This window comes from Neopsephotus bourkii, unplaced genomic scaffold (genome assembly GCF_033783945.1).
Source record: "Neopsephotus bourkii isolate Nb327-2 ecotype Australia unplaced genomic scaffold, CSIRO-AGI_Nbou_v1 NB_1810, whole genome shotgun sequence".
Lineage (NCBI taxonomy): Eukaryota > Metazoa > Chordata > Aves > Psittaciformes > Psittacidae > Neopsephotus > Neopsephotus bourkii.
The window spans coordinates 383,437-404,793 of NW_026902283.1; the positions used below are offsets into that span (position 1 = coordinate 383,437).

General features: G+C 37.0%; 2 protein-coding genes across 2 annotated transcripts in view; one reads left to right on the forward strand and one right to left on the reverse strand.

Moving 5' to 3' along the window:
• Positions 1–9,171: 9,171 nt before the first annotated feature.
• SREK1IP1 (SREK1 interacting protein 1) lies at positions 9,172–18,592 on the reverse strand. The gene is made up of 5 exons (XM_061342671.1): positions 18,492–18,592; positions 15,551–15,598; positions 13,515–13,655; positions 11,320–11,398; positions 9,172–9,774 (listed from the first exon to the last, which is right to left on the reverse strand). Exons 1-5 carry the CDS (start codon positions 18,502–18,504, stop codon positions 9,585–9,587), a joined length of 471 nt encoding a protein of 156 aa, XP_061198655.1. The 5' UTR covers positions 18,505–18,592; the 3' UTR covers positions 9,172–9,584.
• Positions 18,593–18,780: 188 nt separating this feature from the next.
• Positions 18,781–21,357, forward strand: part of CWC27 (CWC27 spliceosome associated cyclophilin) — a 128,049-nt gene continuing 125,472 nt past the window's right edge. The window contains exons 1-2 of the mRNA XM_061342661.1: positions 18,781–18,945; positions 21,163–21,259. Of these exons, the coding sequence (XP_061198645.1) occupies positions 18,904–18,945; positions 21,163–21,259 (139 nt within the window). The 5' untranslated portion in view covers positions 18,781–18,903. The remainder of the gene's footprint in view (positions 18,946–21,162; positions 21,260–21,357) is intronic.

Genomic DNA, 21,357 nt, shown 5'->3' on the forward strand with positions numbered 1-21,357 from the left:
CATGGAGTTTTGGGTGGTTTTATAATTTTAAGAAGTATATTTACAATAAATAGACAGATAAAAAAATATGATGAATATGTAAATGCTAAAATGACAGCTAGTAGCAGCAGTAGATATTAATAGGTCATACTTACTGTATTGATACTTTAGGATGGTTGGCAAGACACCAGAACTGATCTCATACTAGACTGAAGCCCATATCAATTTGTAACTACGGTATACAGCAGGCCATCATAACCTTGTTAGTAATACATGAAGGTGACTATGAGCCCTTCCGCCATTCCACCATGACCCAGCATAATCCAGAACCAAATTCTTTCTTCCTGTGTAAGGGATTAGTGATGGATAGGTTTTCTTGTACAGGTAACACATACACCGTTAAATTCTCCATGGGAGTTTTTTTGGTAGGATATTAGTGTGCTCCCCAAAGCAGTTTGTTCAGTTTGGGTTATCAATTCATTGAACCTACAAAGTTTGATCTGACTGATTTTTCTACCAAGTTTTTCTCCTGAAATTCTGTTTGTTGAGAAAGGAAGGGAGCACCCACATTGCCAGAAATATTAGTGTATTGTCTATAGCAAGGACCAAAAATTCAGATTCCGAATTAGGGAAGGCAGAAACTTTTTTCCTAAGAGCTACACCACTCCTGTTATAGACATTCATGTGATCGAGCTGCCAGCATTTCTCTGGAATGATATTCTTCTTTTCAGTCAGATAAACCAAAGTGTTTTGGTTTTTTTCCAGGTTGGACTGATCTGTTCACCTTTCACCTTTCAGTATCCCAGACAGAAAATATGTTTTTTTTTATGCTCAGGTCCCCAAATAAATACTTTAAATGCAACAAGGGAAAATAAACCTAAAATGACCTCATGGTAATTGTGTGTTTCCATAAGCAAAATTTAATTCCATCTGAGGAATGCATGACTAACTTTTTTAAATAGCACAGAAAAAAGGTAACTCCAGTATCTTTTAAGATTTCAGGTCACAAACTATTTGTGGCATTTAACATGGGGAGATCCTTAAAACTCAAAACACTGTGCTTGTGAGCATGAATGCATTTTTAAGGAGAATGGAAGTCCACAGCATGACATTTTTTCAAAGTTACTTCTTTGACATTTTCCTCACATCCCTCATGAACTATGTCCACATTAATCAGATCAAACTTCCCTGTAATTAGTTAAAGAATGTCCAAAAGATGGCAGGACTGACAGGCTTTCATTAAAAGTCTACAAACCAACACGCTTGCTCTATGGCTCCATCCCCAGAGATCCACTACGTTTTGCAAATGTTAAAACTTTGGAAAAATTACTCCTGATGCCTAATGGCTATTGAAAATATTGCCAGGGAAAACAATCTGTAATTACAATTAATAAATTAATTTTGGTTTAGCATAAGTTAAAAAACCAGGCTGATACTACTCTTTTTTAATTCTGAAGACATTAATGCCAAAAAAAGTGTATGAACACACAACTGAATATGCAGAGATGCTATGAGAGGAAAAAGGCAGAAGAAAATGCCACACAATATCTCTTTTAAAATCTTGTTAGAATGGTACACACACAGAAATTCTTGTAGGAAGTCAGCACAATGCCTTTTTCCACCACTTTCAAAGGAAGATGGGCAGATTAAGTAGGGTAATACCCACCACATATCATCACATGGAAGTTAACATGCCAAGTTACATGACAGCTCTTATCTCTGTATTTTTACTGCATCTATTGCAATGGAATATACATTAGTGACACAAATGTATACGTTAATTAATTTTGCAAAGCTTTTGACATTACAATGAGTTGCACAAATGTAGCATATTCTGTGAAAGAAACAGGTTTACCTATATTGTCTTTAAAGTCCCTTTTGGTTGCAGTGTTTTAAAAGTGTACAGTAACATGCACATACTTGTACCTCTTGTTATTCTGAAAACATCAGTTGTGTCTCTTCTTCCTGAACTAAAGACTAATAAAATTTCAATCTTTGCTCATTTTGAAGACTTTCCATATTTGTAATCAATTTTACATCTTCTCTCAAACCCCTGCTATATATTGTACCCCTTATTAATCCTAATGGACACATGCTGTAATCCCCAGGTTTTATGGCCACTTACGGCATACTGGTGATCAAGGATGAATGGAATGTCCTCCTGTTATCTTTTAATAGACAGTGGAAATGAATCAAGACCTGGTAAGTATTTGAAGAGGTGTTAAGGGATAAATTGTTTCAGGCATGCAGAAGATTATACTTCACTAAAACTCAAAGGGAAACAAAACTTTTTTTAAGCCCCAGCACATTATGTAGGTCCAAAAAGAAAAAATGTTAATGATAGGTTAATGGCATAGAGCAACGTGGGATCAAAGTTCAAAAGTTCCCACAATAAAATGATTCACGAATTATTTACAGATTATTTAGTACCATTTTTTGAGTTTTTTTTATTTTCCAAAAGGCAACTTTACATTGACAAATATCAGAATGGATGGAAACAAACAATTTAGAGAAAATTCTGAGGAAAACAGTACTTGCTATTCAACCAAACAAAATACTTGCATGCTCAAATCAAAATGTTTGAACATTTCAGATTAAATGATGGAGGTTAAAGGCACTACAACTTTTTTGATGTACCCATGTAAAATGTCAAGTTCCACCAACTCCTGTTCTTTACTAAAACTTTGTGTACCTTGGCTTTTCAGAACAAAACTAAATTCTTTTTAACCACCATTCACTTGTAAAACCATTCTTTTTTTCACAGGCATTTCATGTTGTAAAAATACCTGTCTAAAAATCACTTATCTGCATACAGTCTAAAGTTAGCATTTTCAGAGCAAAATACAATCATACAGAAATATAGTAAATACATAATACAGGCTGCATGTTAACCTACCCAATATATAAAAGTTAGCATGCAAAATCTGAATGTTAACTTATGCAGTAACTTTCAGAAATTGTATTTCTTGCTCTTCTGGGACTACATTTTGATGTACAGGAAGTTTTTAAAATCTATTAAATCTACTCCTGGACAACTAATACCAATTTATTTGTATATTTGTATAATCTTTTAAATGCTTTCTTTGCTGTTATTTAAGCCTTCTCCCCTAATATTTAGGGAGAATTACACCCTTATCAACTTGCATTTTACTAAATAAAACGTCAAGTTTTCCTAGTTTTCTGTAAACATTCATATAGCAGTATCTTCATGGTGAAAACACCTTCCACCTCAAAGACTGAGAAAATACCAATTTTCTTCTGGTTTTGAGTTCCATCAGTAACAGTTTACTGAAAGGAAACTTAATACAATGGAGTTACCAAATTTAAGAGCAAAAAACTGCGTAAATTAAGGCTTTGTTTAGGAACACAAAAGATCAGTTTACATCACCTAGAAAAGAGCAAAAAACATCCTTTAATAATACAAAGTGTGATTTTTTTTCACTCATATTAGGAATAGTTTATTAATTTTTAGCCATCGAAAAGTAATATAGACATACACTCATTTCACAATGGACAATAAATATTCCTCTTTGCTTTTTCTTCCTTTAGTTTACTTAACCCCAGTATTTGCTGCCTTTACCTGGAAAATTATATTTTAGACATCTGGGAAAATTTAAAGAAAGAATTTCTACTGTCTGCATTGAAACACAGCTTTTAATACCCTTTGTGCTGCAACTCCAAAGAAAAGTAATAAAGCTTCTGGAGCTGTGGCAGACTGGTAGAGATAGTTGTTGATCCTAAGAGCTACACTCTTTTAGCTGCCTTTCTCCAGATTCAAACCATTAATCTCTTTTAGTCAGCAGAAGGTACAATAGCAGCAGAATCAGCAATTGCACACAGAACAGGTCTAGCAGATGCTCTAGAGAGAGAACATTTCAGATTCAGAACAATTAAGAGATTTGGAAAGATTTGGCAAAGCAGATTTGTAGAATTTAAATGTAATACAAGAGATTTCCTTAAGTAAGTCAAGGTTATTTATCTAAAAACAAATATGTCTTTCAAAGAATTATGAATCTTTTTCTCCTTGTAAAGTTCTCATTGGTACAAATCCACAAAGACTTTTTTGTTAGACTTTCTTTCATGCTTCTTCCAGTACCTTGCATTCCTAGTCCCTGGCAAAAGCAACCCAGTCTCCCAGAAAGAAAACTTCATCCTCCTAGTCTTCCCTACTTCTTTTATTCTGAAGTTGGGCTTAATACCACAGTGACTTCTTTAATTCTGATACCTACAAGAGAGCTGGTCTGAACTGAGGCAGAACCTCAAAGGGAAGCTTAACCAACCTACCGGAATTGTTTGGCAACCTAGCCTTTCTACAGCAAATCATCATGCACTGGTTATATAAATACAGAAATAAAATCCCTGAGTCTAGTGTCACATTTAAAAAGTTTTTAAGATGAATGCCCAGATGCGTCTGAGGTCTGTGAAACACCTACCAGTACCTGAGTTTTTTACATTTTGCTTTAAAAAGTTTCTGTTTATGTGATCTGAAGCCTGTTTGAGACAGCTCATTAGTGTCCACTGTTGTAGGCTTCCTGTTGCCTTCAAAAATAGATTATTCTTCATGTAATGGTTACCTTATTTAATAATTCTGAGTTCGTAAATATCCTCAGACTTCTGGTATAAGCCCAAGACAAGAGTTTAACCAATTCCCCTGTAAACATAATGTGGAAAACTCAAGCCTGCATAGTGATTTTCATATACTACAGAGTCCCGTACACCCACATTTTTTACATTTATATGGAAAAGTTTGCTTTACTGCATTACAAGTTCAGAGAGGACTCCATTTGTTTTTCTGTAATATTTCAGGATTAATGTTCTTTATAATTTTTAATAATTTATTTGGATCAAATAATTAATTTTGAGCTTGCATTTTTTTTTTTCTTAACTAGAATTAATCTACAAATCACAAAAACCTCATGCTTTTCAGACTAATACAGGTCAAGTGTTTTGGAATAGATGCTTTCCTTGAAAATGGAAGAAAAGAGAGGTAAGAGTGAAAAGAGTGACAGATAAACAGGAGGGATGTAAGAGCTGAAGAAGCAGAGGGGTTTTGCGGACTTTGTTGAACTTCCTGTAAGATAACAAAATAACTTGCAATAGAGGAAAATAAGTAATCAGTGGGAATGATAAATAAACACTACAAGCACATACGATGGCTTAAACTCTTATTTCTGTTATATTTAAAACAGTCTTGGAACACCCTTCCCCTCAGATCTGGGTTCGCTAGTATGTAAACTGCGATAGTATTTTGAAATAGATGTACATATAAAAAACGGCTGTCAAAGTTGATCAGCTGTTCTTGTTTGCATTGTCTTAGGACCATCTGTCTTCAGCTTTAAATTACTGTAGTGGAGTGGTCCCCAAAATAGTTTTGGAGGGTTTTTTTATTAGGAGTTTTATATAGATAGACATTGTCATTTGTGAACTGTTATCTTCAGAATATCACTGTATACTAATGATGCATCAGTTATGAATAGAGGAACCATAAAAGCAGCTTATAACAACGAAGCTTTAAAGTTCACTGGGATGAAAGAATGCTAAGGTATTATTCATATACAGTTATTACATAGCATGTTTCTTACAGCTCAACTTAATTACTTTTTTTTAATTCTCTGATGTTCAAAATTCTGCCAGGATATTTTATAAACTATTACACTAAGTTAAAGCCTCAGGAGTATTTACAGAAAATACAGATAAATAAAAATTAATCATTCTTCTTCACAGTACACTTTCTCAGTGGGACAAATATTCAGCTTACACAGAAAACTGTAAATAGCCACATTTATAATACTGTGCTAGAGTTTAAATGAACTGCACTGAATAGCCTGTTCTTATTACAGACTCTTCTCCTTTATTGGTATTATTTACACTCCAACATTTTAGGAAAATATTTGCATTTACAGATAAACATTTCCCTCTGATCTTATTTCTTAAGTGATATTTTTTTTCTATATGAAAATATGTTCTTGACAGGATTTTCCTGTACTGGCTAATCACTGCTTTAGACTGTTTGTGTATTTTCTGTCCATGTACTTGCATTTCTCTAATCTCTGGTTTCTACACTCCTGTGCTTCTTCTCCAATTGCTTATTTTCTGCTATTACCACCTCGTCTCATATTCTTCTTTGTCCCCTGTAATTGCCTTGATGATTATTATTCTAGAATTTCTTGTGAACAGTTTCAGTGTTCTGGCATTTTTATTGTAGAAGAGTTTCTATTGAGGTTTTTTTTATCCATTCTTGTTTTATTTACTATGATTTGTTCAATTCACTAGGCCGAGAAAGTTGGGGCTGTTCAGCCTCGAGAAGGCTGTGTGGAGACCTCATAGCAGCCTTCCAGCATCTGAAGGGGGCCTATAGGGATGCTGGGGATGGACTCTTCATTAGGGACTACAGTGATAGGACAAGGGGTAATGGGTTAAAACTTAAACAGGGGAAGTTTAGATTGGATATAAGGAAGAAATTCTTTCCTGTTAGGGTGGTGAGGCACTGGAATAGGTTGTCCAGGGAGGTTGTGAATGCTCCATCCCTGGCAGTGTTCAAGGCGAGGCTGGATGAGGCCTTGGGTAATATGGTTTAGAGCGAGGTGTCCCTGCCCATGGCAGGGGGTGTTGGAACTTGATGATCTTAAGGTCCTTTCCAACCCTAACTATTCTATGATTCTATGATTCTAATACTCCCACCAATTTGATACGTATTTAAATTACATTCAAATGTGTTTTACAAATCTATTTGAATGTGCTGAAAATAACTTTCAATTTTTTTAGGTACATAAAAAAGTATATATACTTTACACCAACAAAGAGAAGAAAGTATTTTCCATGGTGACTCACATGCTGCAGAGAATGGTGAAGTTGTAATTTTTGTGCTGTGAATGTGTATTTCCTTCAGCTACTTGTAAAACTAGCTTTATAGAGCTTTGATTCAGTGACTCCAGCCTTTGGTGCATTTTATAGCACAGCCTGTTCCCTAGTTATTAGCTGGGTGGCAGATGTGCATGTCTTTCTTCTGCTATCTGGAGAAGAAAACTGAAGGAAACACCAGGTCTCTACTTTGTTTCCTCATGCCCACTGATGGAGGCTGCTGTATGCTAGTAACAAGTGCCAAGACATGAATAGTGAAATTCATGTCTCATGCTCTTGTACAAAATACCATTTTAACAACCATAAATAGCTGCTGTAAAGCTACATGGACAGTAGTTACACTATCAGCATTTACATACGTAATCTTTTGATGTCAGCAATTAGAACTAGAATCTAAAATGGCTATTTGAAACTACACAAAATTATAAGGAACACTACTAAAATATATACCAGTTGTTTTCCTGAACTTTAAGCCTCTAACCATTCTCTGTCATTAAATATATTTTGATAAATTACTTATCCACAGAGATATACTAACTCTAATAAGGGTTAACAAATGCTTCAGCCATCCTTGTCTTCAGATGAAGCTGATTCAGAAATCAAGAAGGGTACAAACTCCCATTCCCCAGAGCTGGCATCATGGGATGATTGGAGACGAGATCGCAGGAAGATCATGGGAGAATTACATATGACATCTGAATTCTACTAACTCCAATAACCCTTCTAATCTCATTAAATAAGAAACATTTTAGGGAGGGAAGGGAGAGGTAGAGTATAATGAGTTGTGTCTTAAACTGTGGTTTGATTAAATATTTCCTCTGGCAACAGTACTGGCTTAGGTAGCCCACAACTCCCCTGTGCTCTCAACAGAATGACTGTCTAGAGAGTTAAGCCTGTCAAAAACAAGCTCTAACAGCCACAGCAACACTAAGGAAACTAGAGTGAATAGGGTGACATAATCTGTTAGATTAGTATTTCTGAAATAAGTGTTGTTTAAACGATGCACAGGTATTAGCTAATTAAGGGGTCCAGTTGCTAGTTATGTTACTCAAGCCCATCTCAAAAATCGTTATATATGACATGAGAAATTAAACTAGAACAAAGCCAGCAGGAAAAAGAGCAGATGCAAGGACTATTGCCATCTACTGAGAGACCTACAAAGAAGGTTACAGGTAATTGCTCTTTGCTCTTTGGCTTCTATGAGTATTTTTATTCTTAAAGTTCCTAGCACAGCACCTACAGCACAAGTTGCCCAGTAATAAGGGTACTGGTCTGAGACATAAAAGGTTGAAAGACAGAGTCAGATTTAGGTATCTTTCAGACCAAATGCAGTAACCATTAAAATATCATGAAACATTTTTGTACTGACTCAGTGCTCTAACCCATCACAGAAAACATAAGCTTTTTTGACAATATCCATGGCCTAGGTGCTCTCATTTTCACTCCCATGAGACTTACACTGCAGCTGTATGCAAGCTATTCAGGTGGAAACAGTTCCATGTCTAACGTATTAACCCTCCCCCCTCAAAAAAAAAAAAAAAAAAAAAAGAAAAAAAAGAAACTTCAGGCATGAACAACATTTTCAAGAAGCTGTAAACGTAATCACTTTGAGGTATAGGCATTTCTGAGGTAGAATTGTACACCACCTGCTCAACTCCAAAGAATCAATCTGTCTTGCACCAGTACCCTACCACAGTACAAGATATGAACTGGATACCCCCGAACCCAGTTATTAAATGTTGACATGCTTAACATTGCTCCTGATAGCAAATGGTATATTTTGCTACTGACTTCAACATGATGTATTGCTGACATTCTGCAAGAGGCTTATTTCTTTGGTTTTTAAATTTTCAGTGAGAGTTTTATTAGAATGAATGGAGTCTTCACAATTCTTGTCAGTCTTCTAATTTCCCATTTTGATTCACGTAAGTATTAATCACCACATGCTGTATTAACATAGTTCTTAGAACTTTGTAAACAATCTTGCTGGACAGACAACTAATGTTAGGAAGTGGCACTTTATACCTATGCTTAAGATGAAATGGCCATAATTGTAAAATAACAAAACCTAGGCAGAAAATACTTTGAAAAATTAACAGAATCATAGAATAATAGCTTTTGTTTGCTTTTGTTTTTGTTTGTTTACAGCTTGCTTACAGTGATCCTGCCAAAAGAATGTGGAATCGTGTTTCACAGTCTGACTAGATCAATTTTACAAGATAATTTTGAAGAAGCAATCTCTTCTAGTTTCTCACTGCCTGTTCTTCCCTTCTCTGGACCCAAATACTATTTCATATTTGCACTCACTGATTAATGTATGTAAGCAGAAAATGTTCTAAAAAACATACATTTATTTAAATGATAACATAATAGAAAATCTCATTTGAATTTCCAGGTTTGATTTACTCATTCTATTAGTACACATATTTAAATCCACATCTTTCTACACACAGACTTGCAAACTGAAGTTTACCATATCCTACAGTAAAGGATTCCAAACACAAGTACTCACAACTGAACTTAAGAGTGGAGAACTAATCAGACTTGCACGTCTTTAAACAGAAGAACAGGCTTTTTCCCAAAAGTCTATTTAATAGTTTGAAGCACTGATATTTGCAAAGAGATTTCTTAAAAATATATATATATATATATCATTTTAAAACAGCAGGATTGCAAAGCATAATAATTTTGATTTGAAAGGAAAATCATCTCTATAGAAATGAACACAAAAATAGGCCAGCACCTCAGTCACTACTAGAACTGTCTGAACTATCAGAAGGTGAACTTTTTTCCTTTCGTCTCTTCTTTTTTTCCTTTTTATGATGTTTTCCTTTCTTAGATTTATTCTTTTTTTCCTTTTCCCTTTCTTTTTTGTGTGTTTTTTGTCTTTTTGACTTTGGCCCATCCTCTTCAGCTGCACTTGATGAGGAAGATCTAGGAAAAAAATTATATATACAAATTGATATATAATTAAAGAAGAATAATGCCACAAACATAATGCAGGGGATTTAATTTCAGTGTTTATATAATGTCACAAATTGAACGTGGTGTAGAATATGTACATCCACTGAAAAGCTTATGATATCTTGGTCTGCATGTTCAACTGAACGATGAGTTTTCTAATTATACTATTGTGATAGATAATCAGGCTATCTAATTAGACTATTGTGCCAGAAAACAATGACTTTTCTAATTAGACTACTGTGACAGATAATCAGACTATCTAATTAGACTACTATGTCAGAAAAGCAGTATGTTTACCTTATGATAAGTAACAAAGGAATAGGCAAGTTGTTTTTCAACATTTAAGAAGACAGTACAGATTGACTGAAACCTGAAAGTATGACAATATGATAGAGCTTCCAGCTTTTAAAATATCTTATGACCAATAACAATGCTATAGTAACACCGTTAGACAAATTTTATTGTATTTCTCTCATATAAAATATAAGAGAAATATGTACAACAAATTTGAATGGTCTTGCAGCTGCTAATATTGATCTCTAAGCAGTGATGAGTGACTACATATATCCAAGAATTAAGATGACAGTAAATGAAAAGTCAGGATTATTATACTCAAGAGGGCAGGTTTATGCTGTTGTTTATGTGATTATTAATTACTTGACTGTAAAGACTACAGCCAGCAGACTGACTCCTTTCTACTAAGTTTAAGTTAGAGCTACTTTATGTAAATGAGGAAGGAGATAAATGCCAATACAACTGGTGATAAATCCTGTTTGATTATTTCTGAAAAACACCATACTGTGGCCTTCAAATATATTTCCTAGCTCTCAATGCTGTTCCTGGGATATTGCCTCATCAACAATCCTAATGACTAACCAGACTATAGTCTTATCTAAAAAGAAAAAAAGTTTAAAAAAAAAAATCAGTCAGCAGGCCAAAACTCAGATTCACAATAGATTTGGGTATTATGGCATTTCCCTTTGAAATTATAGTAACACTTCACTTAGGCTTCTACAGTAACAGTAACATTGAAAGTCAACACATGCTAAGTAAAACTACAGAAGTGTTCCAATAGTTACATGTTACTCAGAGTGCGTATGTCTACACATACATGCATGCACACAATGAATCTTAGAGTCTCTGAACTGCAGAGAGGTTTCTCTAAGCTCAGGACCAACTCCATATTCCTCCTGACTCATTGTTCTTTTCCCACCACGTCTTGCCTAGCATTGAATAGTCAGAAGTAGCATTGGTTTCTCAGACCTGCAGACCTCCAACTTGCTAGAGCTTTCTAGACTTCCAGGGTCCTAAATCCACAGCACAGAGCCTAGGGCTTTGGTATATCTCAAAGAACAAACAAGTTCTCACCAGAGAACAGGAAGCTTTTTAAACCAAAGATGTACTTGCAAATAAAGTTGCATCAATAGAAGCAGCGCTCGCTGAGAAACGACCCAAACATCAGAAGTATTTCTGAAGTTCTATTTTGAAAATAAAATAGGTATGTGATAGAGTTACCTTTTCCTTGGTCTTTTTAATTTTGTTTTTTCTTTGCTTTTTCGTTTTTGTTTCTTTTTTTCTTCTTCCTCATTTAAATCTATGGATAAAAAGTTACAGTTTACAAAACACTTGTCTAAGTTAAGATGAGCATTAAAAGCATGCCTTCAATAGCAATGTAATATTACCACAAAATGCTTGTTATAAGTTTTTCTTTCTTCCAAATTCTGGTCTAGTATAGTAATTTCAGAAATATTTTGCAGAGTAGCAGAACTTTCCATACAACTTACATCCTAATGACTTTGATCCAACCATTAAAAATGAAGGCAGGCCTGTAAAATGTAGCAAACTTGTGATTGTATAAGTTTACATCAGCTTTAGGTTTTCATATGCATTCTTCTGTATTTTAAAAGTCTTGCCCAAGTCTGAAAACAAATCATTTTACTAGAAGGTACAAACAAAACAAAAAAAAAAAAAAAAACAAAACCAATCCCTTAGGCTTACCTGAATTATTTTCATACATCCTAATTTCACACTGCAAAAATAGCTATGCCATAACTAAGATACATTGGAGTCAACTGTCAATAGTGTCCACAAAAATTGACAGAAAGTCACCGCCTATCTGGTCATGTTTGTTTCCTGCCCTGACACTTTACAGTACTGTACAGCATCTTCACATTTCACTTACAAGCAGTATTTTTATCACACTGGATGAAATTTTTGACTTTAGACTTTTCTATAGCAGTTCAGAAAGTATTTTTGAATTTTTTGAAATGCAAATCCACTCTATAAGTACACCTGACAATGTCAGCTAACAGGAAAATACTGGCTTTACAATTTATCCTTAAAACAGACAGCAACTTTTGAGCATTTAATCTTATTTCTATCATACAAATAACTTTCCATAGAGTCTGCATGGTAGTGCAGTTATTCTTTTGCTACCATGAACAGAAATTACTGGTACCAGTATGTTCTCGAGTGAAATTTTAAAGAATTCAATGTGAGTTTCAAAAAGCAAATTATTTTTGGAGCAATTAAAAACCATGCACAAGAATGTGTAAACAAGCACCCAGTATTATTTTTAAGAAAATAGTGCAAAAATCTTGAGATGAGGCCACCTGAAAATGGCAAAATCCTGCCTAGATAATGGAAAATTAAAGATCCATATCTCCTTACAGTACACATAGCAGCCACAATTCAAGAAAGAACACATAATAAACAGAGTTACTACAAGATCAAGTAAACAGCTCTTTTTCCTGCAGACATCCATCTTCAATCAGTTTAAGGCCAAAAAAACCCTTATATCCAAAAGTACATAATGAGAACAAGTTTTTCCAAACAGACTTGTTCCAGAAAGGAACAGAAAGGACTGCTGCAGTACCAACTCAGTACTCCTGAGAAGCAGACTATCCATGTATTTTTAAGTGTTCCAGCAAATTACAAGGTTCTCTCTACCCCTTCTCCTTTCTAAATAATATGTATAGTAGGAACTGAATGTGAGCCTGGAATGTGAGAGCAATAGAACAAAAGACAACATTTCAAGGGGCACAGGGGAAGAATATTCATGTATTTAAAACATCATACGGTGGAACAACCTCCCCTAAGAAGGAGGGAGGGGAACAGCCTCTTAGTAGTTCAAATTTGAATGAACTCAAGTTATCTGCTAAATAACCCACCGATTCTCTCTCTGACAAACAACTGATGCTCAGACCTTACAAAGAACAGTACTTCTCCAAATATGAACATTTAAGTTCAATTCACTAGCTGTTTCAGTCAAAACACAACTTAGAACCTGGAAATAAATTCAACTGTCATATTTGTCATTAGTTTTAAGAGTTACTATTAACTTTAAGATTTTTAAACTACATGCCATAAACAACAGATTAACTCAGAATGTCCATGTCATTTTCTCCTAAGCAGCTTCTTAGTAACAGTCTTACAACCTTCTGCGTTTAGAAGCCCTTTTCAAGATGTTGCAAATGCGTACAATAGTAATTAGCTATGACAGGAATTAATGATAATTAAAAAAAAAGATGTCAGTGTAGCAAATCTCTGAAGCCTGAGCACATGAAGTAAAAGACCAAGTTTTAAAGCACAGACTGAAAAGAACTAACAGTAGGTATAAAAAAGGATAAAATAGGCGTTCCCACTATCCAATGTATTTATTAAAAAAACACAAACAAAAAAAAAACAAACAAACCCCAACAACATCTTACTCTTTTTTTCACGCATGGCTTGCAATCGCTGTAGTTCTTCTTCCTCACTGTCTTCACTGCTAGTGCTGCTAACATCCAAAACAATATCTCTTTGCGGATCTACCCGGAGGAAGTTTCGACATTCAAATGTCAGATGACCAGCTGAACAAAACAAATATTCAGAAAGAAAAAAACTATTTACCAAAACCATCAGAAACTAAAGAACATATATTTTAGTATGATTCAGTTTTGAGAAGTGAAAAAATGCTAGGGAGCAATCTGTGAACAAGGACGGAGAAGGCTTACTTTGAAGAAAACTCAAAGAATTTTGATAGGTTATCCCTTTAAGAGTGCTTTATGACCTCTCCCTTATACCTAATTTCAAGATTTTGTCCAACCTTTTTTTTATTTTTTTTAATAGTCTCAGATCCCTCCTGAAGAAATTACCTAAAAGCATGAAGCAAAATATTAAAAAAAAACAAAAACATGGCAAGTGTGTTACATATCTGCCTCCTTTAGTGTTATAGAATAATCTTGTTTGCTTATGAGACAATTTTTAACAACCAGTACTTAATACTGACTGCGGTACTACTTGGCTAGTACTTTTATTTTTCTAAGTTACATCTCAATAATCATGACCAGAGCTAGTAAACCTACTGGAATAATAAAGACATATAAAACAAAGTGAAGGTATGATGTGGGAGAAACTAAGCTAAAGACACTGGAATTCAAGTCATTATTGAAATAAACTCATCTTCATATCAAAATACATCTGAAGACAGAGCTTTTAAGAACATAAATACAGAATGTGTGATTTGAGTGCAAGTTTTATTATCTTCCAGAAACCTTGATATTTACTGCATGTAGAAATGAACCACTAAATTTATATTGATATCCAAGCTATGTTTGAAGAACAGATATACAAAGCAATTCTTTGACAAAATTTTTTGGAGGCAAAGTCAGCAGTGAAATAATGAAGCAAGCTTTTCTCCCTTCATCTCACATAACACTCATTCAAAAGAAGAGACTAAATCATGCTGTTAAAAGTTCAACACGATTTACTTGACAAACACTGCCCACTGCTCCATTGTTCTAAAAGTAAGAGCTAGTGATTAACAGACTCAAGTCTTCACTAAGACCTGTCTCTATTCATCAGGAGAGCAGCCACAGAGATGCTTGTATGATAGAGCATCTGAAGAGGGCCTATAGGGATGCTGGGGATGGACTCTTCATTAGGGACTACAGTGATAGGACAAGGGGTAATGGGTTAAAACTTAAGCAGGGGAAGTTTAGATTGGATATAAGGAGGAAATTCTTTCCTGTTAGGGTGGTGAGGCACTGGAATAGGTTGTCCAGGGAGATTGTGAATGCTCCATCCCTGGCAGTGTTCAAGGCCAGGTTGGATGAGGCCTTGGGTAATATGATTTAGAGCGAGGTGTCCCTGCCCATGGCAGGGGGGTTGGAGCTTGATGATCTTGAGGTCCCTTCCAACCCTAACTATTCTATGAATCTATGATTCTATGAGCTAAATTTAACAACAGAACCTGTGACAGAACTGTTTTTTGAAGCATAGAATACACAAATAAGTGTGTTTTCTTCACACAGAAGATCATACAGATTTTAAACTATTTTTTCTTTTAAAACAGATCGAAGTTGAGCTGAAACACTTGCCTAAGTTCGCAGTGAGACTCACAAGAAGCACAAATGCTAATCTCAACAGATATCGAAGACCATGCATTCAATTCAAAGCTTGTCAAGTAATTGCATTGCAAACGTAGCATACGTGAATAAAACAGCATACTTTGTGGGTTTTTTTTCCCTGAGAAAACTCAAGAATTTTCAAATGCAGAAATAGGTGTAAGGAGCTAGAAAATGTATAGAAAATAAATAATTTTTAAAAATATGATCATTTAAACTGACAGTTTTAAAATTTAAACTCTCCCCTGTGCAACAAGGGAGAACATTTCTTTCTTATTTCCCTCCACTCTTCAAAAGGCAGTTCCAACATCATAAACTGAAGAAACTCTGTAATTCCATATTGCTTACTACAGACTTACGGTAGCCGCACTTCTTGCATCCAGCTCTGATGTTATCCTTATTTCCACCTGAAAGATAAAATTTCATCAGTTAGGGGTTGCTAAACAGAACCGTCAAGCTTCTTTTAAACCTAGCTTGATAATGTCAATATATAGACAGAAGTGATCCTGCCTCAGAGTATTAAGTACACTAAGATGTCTTAAAAAAAACCTAAAGAAAAGCATACCAGTGCATGTCTAAGGCCACTTTTCTGTGCATCAGTCTACTGCCAAATTCTCATTTAATTTATTCTGATCTATTATAATTTTAACAATTATTCTGTGTCTCTGAAGGTTTACGCATTTGTTTTGTTACAGCACGAACACAGTAATAGCTATCTGATATTCCAGTGGTACCTAATTGCACACTACAGGTCTACTTATTAATTCTAGTAGTGCATGGATACTGACAAACATTCACTGGGAACTCTGAAGGAATTTATATTTTAATTACAAGAACTGTGTTAAAAAGCCAATTTAAAAAAAAAAAATCATCCTGAAAAGTGACAAAAGACAAAAGCAATTTTATTTTTTTTTAAAAAAGCTAAGCTAATTCACTAAATTATTCTGAACCCAGACAACATGATGCCAAATAAAAAGAACTAATGGTGCAAGAAAGCAAATGTGGAATAAAGTGAAGTGAGTAACAGAAAAATCTGTAAATGCTACACAGGAAGGAGGACCAGAATAGCACAAATTTTAGGGACAGCAAGTGTGTGATTTTCCCATCTGATCTCACAGTTAAGTTAAACAGACATAGCAGGACATGACTGAGAAGAAGAGAAACCCCAGAGACCTGCACCCCAAAGATAGGCCAATATCCATCATGAAAGTCACAACTGTATTTTCAAAATCAAATGGTGCCCTTCTTTCAACTTAATGAAACATATAAAAAAGCAACTTAAACAACTACATACAGTTTATTTAATAACTAAGTAATTTATTTAAATAAATAATTAAGCAAATTCAAGGAGAAACGCATGACAGAAATTAGTGAATCAGAAAGCAGGTACATCAGCTCCATGAATTTAAACTTTTGTCTACTGAGACAAGCACTGCATTTAGAAAATTCTACTCAAAATAACAAGATAAATCTTCAAACCCCAGGTTGAAAAATTAACTTAGAAACGTCAACAACTCACTGGTCTACATCCTGAAGAGCACCGGAAAGCTAAGCAATAAGGGTACTTATATTCTATTATGATAGAAGGTTTTCTGTGGATCCAAAACCTTACTATGGCATGTCACCTTCCAGGTCTATAAACTCAGCAGTGTGTACGTGCTTGTTTTATAACTATCTTTTGAGGAAAACCCATGGGAGGTAAAGAGGTAAGGAACACAGAAAGTCCCAAGAAACAAGGAACAAAAGTATACCTGTGTCTTGCAATGTCATTTCAAAGAAATACTCGAAACAGTATCAGCTTGTTCACTACAACTTGTGAATAAAATGCAATATCACCCAAGCTACATACTATGTACTTTGTCTCAGCTTTCTGAAATCCTCAGTAAACTTTGGTGCTACTGTGTAACTGACCTGCAGGTAAAGAAAGAGTTGGTATTCCATAGAAGCCAGATCAGTATGGTCAGGCACACATCGCAATATCTCCTGTAATACGTGGAGGTGCCATTTGCCAGGATTTCCAAAAGAAACACCCAGCAGATGACAAGAACATTGCCACCAAATACACCAAATTCCTGAGACTGAAATGTAATTGTTAATTAATGTAAATAATTTAAATTCTAATAAATAAATAATGTTATAATAATGCTTTAAATAAGAATATTAGAAGCATGGTTTTACACTAGGTGAAGTTTTAGATTATTAAATTAAATTACTGGCACAGGTTGCCAGAGAAGTTGCAGTTGCCCCATCCCTGAAAGTGTTCAAGACCGCTCTGGGTGGAGCTTTGAGCAACCTGGTCTAGTAACTTGTACCTGCCCAAAGCAGGATTGGAACTATGATTTTTAAGGTCCCTTCCAAACCAATCCATTTTATGATTCTATGAAACTTCCTGTTCTCATTCTCTTCTTCCAAGATGTGAATCTTCCAGACTTACAACTGACACAGCAGCAACCACCACTGAGGACCTTACTCGTTCAGTAGAGCACGAGGCTGCAGAAAAATCTTTGGAAACCTCTGAATGCAAACATGAGATGTCTTCCTCAAGAACCCCTTCCGGAATGGAAGTAAGCTTAGTAAGGTCTTCTCTTTTCTCAGGAGAAGCTTACCAAGGCTCAGGCTTATTCAGCTGTTCTTCAATCAAACACTCCTCATGTCTTGGGATCAAGAAATCTTTAAGCAGTGGCCATATATGTGGCTAACGTAGACCCAAATACCTCGCATACAGTGCAAGCCGTTCTTCCACTTCCCGTCTCATTATTCTCGATGGGTCCATTTAATTAGCAATATACTGGGACACAAGCTTTAATCCATAACAAACGACGAGGAGGAAAACCAAGTCTGACAACAACCATTCTTTGGATACAACTTTAAACAAGGTGCCTTATAGTAATAGACAAGAGGAACACAGTACCTGGTCTTCTCTCATCCAAACCTCTGGGCGGAGACCCCGCAGGTCTAGAAAGAAGGGACTGCACGAAGGGCTGAGCTCATCAGGGGCTGGCCCGACGCGCGGCCTCCTCCAGGCCATCTCCCTCCCGCTGCCCCCAGGCCGGCTGGTTTGGAATGCCGGCCGTGCACACCAAAGCAACGCTTCTCCGGGCGGCCTGAAGAAGACGCGACAAGCAGCCGCAGCCGCCGCCGCCCTCCCCGCCTCACGCTTTCAGCTACTACACACAATCTTGCGAGCTCCCCGCGTAATTTTCCATCACCCCGCCGCTTATTTCCCCTTCCCAACACGCCAGCACTGGAGCCAGTCGGTCGCTCTCTCCTTCCTCCGCAGGTCTGGCGCGGCACCCTTACCCGGCAGAGCCATATCGCCTTCATCCGCTGCTCCCGCCCGCCCGGCCCGCGTCCGCAGGGCTTCCTCTCCCCGCCGGAAGGCTTTGTTCGGCGCACTCTCCGACCGTACCACTCGCAGGGCGGGCAGGGGACCTCAGTACCTGACAGAAGCCACAGAGAGGGACTGCAGGGACATGGAGAAGTCTTTCTCAAACGAATTTCTTCCTCAGTGATTCTCGTAGAGACTTTGGCAGGGCGCTTATCCCTTCATTCTTCCTCCTGGCTTGGGCAACCTCCTCCCTATCTCCCTTCGCTGCATAAAGGCGCCCAAGATGGCGGGAGGTTCGGAGTGGTAGGGAAAGTTAGTGGAGAAGGGGAGCTGAGCGTCGAGCTTGAGTAGTTGTTTACCTGCTGGGACGCTCCTTTCTCGACCATGAGCAACATCTACATCCAGGAGCCCCCCACCAATGGCAAGGTGAGGCCTGCTGCGACAGGGGCTGCGGTGGGCGAAGAGTAGGTGTAGTCAAGGTAGGCCGAGATGGGAGTTACAGTGCAGTGTAGGTGAGGGGGCTGCGGGCGGGGGTCTGCTACTGGGGTGTCTGTACGTGCGTGCTTTCGAGTGAGGTGTGAAGAAATTCTGTGTTGTAATGGGGGAAGAAGACAGGCGAGGAGGGTGTGCGATGTATGTGTGTGGTGATGGCTGTGGTTTTTGTCGTGGTGCTGGTTTGCTCAAAGTTGAAGTGATAATAGTCCTTAAAAACACTGCCTGAGTCAAAGCACAAGGCGTGCAGTGTGGATAGGTAACACAGAGCTGTGCTTGAAGCATTACATTTAATTTTCTCTGTTCTTGACTGTATCTTAGCAGAGGCCAAGGAGTGGTGGTAAATGGCGTCACATCGAGTTAGCGACCGGTCACCAGTGGTTTCCCTCAGGGCTCAGTGTTAGGGCTGGTGTTGTTTAATGTCTGTGTTGAGGATCTGGATGAAGGGATTGGGTGCACTCTCAGTAAATTTGTAGATGACATCAAGCTGGCTGGGAGTGTTGGTCTGCTGGAGGATAGAAAAGCTCTGCCTCTGCTCAGAGGGATCTGGGCAGGGTGGATCAATGCACTGTGGATAATGTCACCTGCACTTGGGCTACAACAACTGCATGCAGCACTACAGGCCTGGGGAAGAGTGGCTGGAAAGCTGCTCAGTGGAAAAGGATCTGAACATGAGCAGTTTATGGCCAGGAAGCAAAGAAGACCGGCGGCATCCTGGCCTGTGTCAGTATTAGTGTGGCAACAGGGCCAGGGCAGTGATCATCCCCCTGTACTGGGCACTGGAGAGGCTGCACCTCAGAATCCTCTGTTCAGTTCTGGGCCCCTGACTACAAGAAAGACATTGAGGTGCTGGGGTGGGTCCAGAGAAGGGCAACGAAGCTGCTGAATGTTCTGGAGCACAAGTGTGATGAGGAACAGCTGAGGGACCTTGGAGGGGCTTAGTCTTGAGAAGAGAAGGCTGAGGGGGGGACCTTATTGCTCTCTACAACTAACTGAAATGAGGTTGTAGTGAGGTGGGGATCAGTCTCTTCTCCCAGGTAACAAGTGATAGGACAAGAGGTAATGGCCTCTAGCTGTGCTTGAGAAAGTTTAGGTTGGATACTGGGAGAAATTTCTTCACAGAGAGGGTGGTCAGGCATTGGAACAGACTACCTAGGGAATGGTGGAGTCATCATCCCTGAAAGCGTTCAAAAAGCCTGTAGATGAGGCCCTTAGTGACATGAGTTACTGGTGATCTTGGAAGTGCTGGGATAATGGCTGGACTTGATAATCTTTAAAGTCTTTTCAAACTGAGTTGATTCTTATGATTCTGTGATTAGGTTCTTAATTTTGTTATGATCTCTCGCTGTATTGAATGGTATTACTTGTAAGAAAGGTATATGGTTTTGGAGATTTATGATGCAATTTTTTTCTTCACTGTGTTGTTTCATTATGGAAGCGCTAAAGGGTATCGAAGTATCTATCATGTCAGGCACCAGGTCATTGTTCTTGAAGCCTCATTATACGTTTATTCAGATACAGTTCTGAAATGATCTTTTTTTACCTACTGTAGAGGGTGATAAAGTTCCTGTAGTACACATAAAGAAAATGCTAAGAAAGATACTCTGCGTTATTCCTGCCTCAGACAAAGGCAAACCCAGTCATGGGATTGCTTTCAGTCAAAGACCTGGGTGCACTTGGTGGGTAATGCAGGAAAATGGGGAAGGCTGGTGTGTACCTCAAGGGGATTTGATTGTGGGTGAAAATAGTAAAATAATTAAACTTTATGATGCTGTATAACACTGACTATTGTTCCATGGAAGCTATCTGAATAGATACAGTTCTGGCTAGAATGATATGTTTTATATTTTTAGAATATGTAGTGCTTATTATGTACTATATATAGTGCTTATTGTATACTATGTATATACACAATATATGTAATATTGTACTATATAGAATCAGGTAGTGTTTCTAGAATATGTAGCATTTTTTCTAGAATAGTATTCTGGCAATACAGTCTAAACTAACAGTATCAACCTGGCACATTTAAATGTCTGTTACTGTTAGTATATAATGAGTTCAGAAGTATATTTTTTAACCAGGATATATTCTTTGATAAGTGATTAAGTTACAATAAAACTAATGGTGTCTTTATTTATCTTTTCATAGGTTTTGCTGAGAACAACAGCAGGAGATATAGATATAGAATTATGGTCAAAAGAAGCACCAAAAGCATGTCGAAATTTCATCCAGCTTTGTATGGAAGGTGATGACTGAATGAGATTAATGATGAGTTATTGAAATTATTTCCTATGCAATCTTTGTGGGTTTTTTTTTTGTAAAACAGAGGTCATAATTATGTTT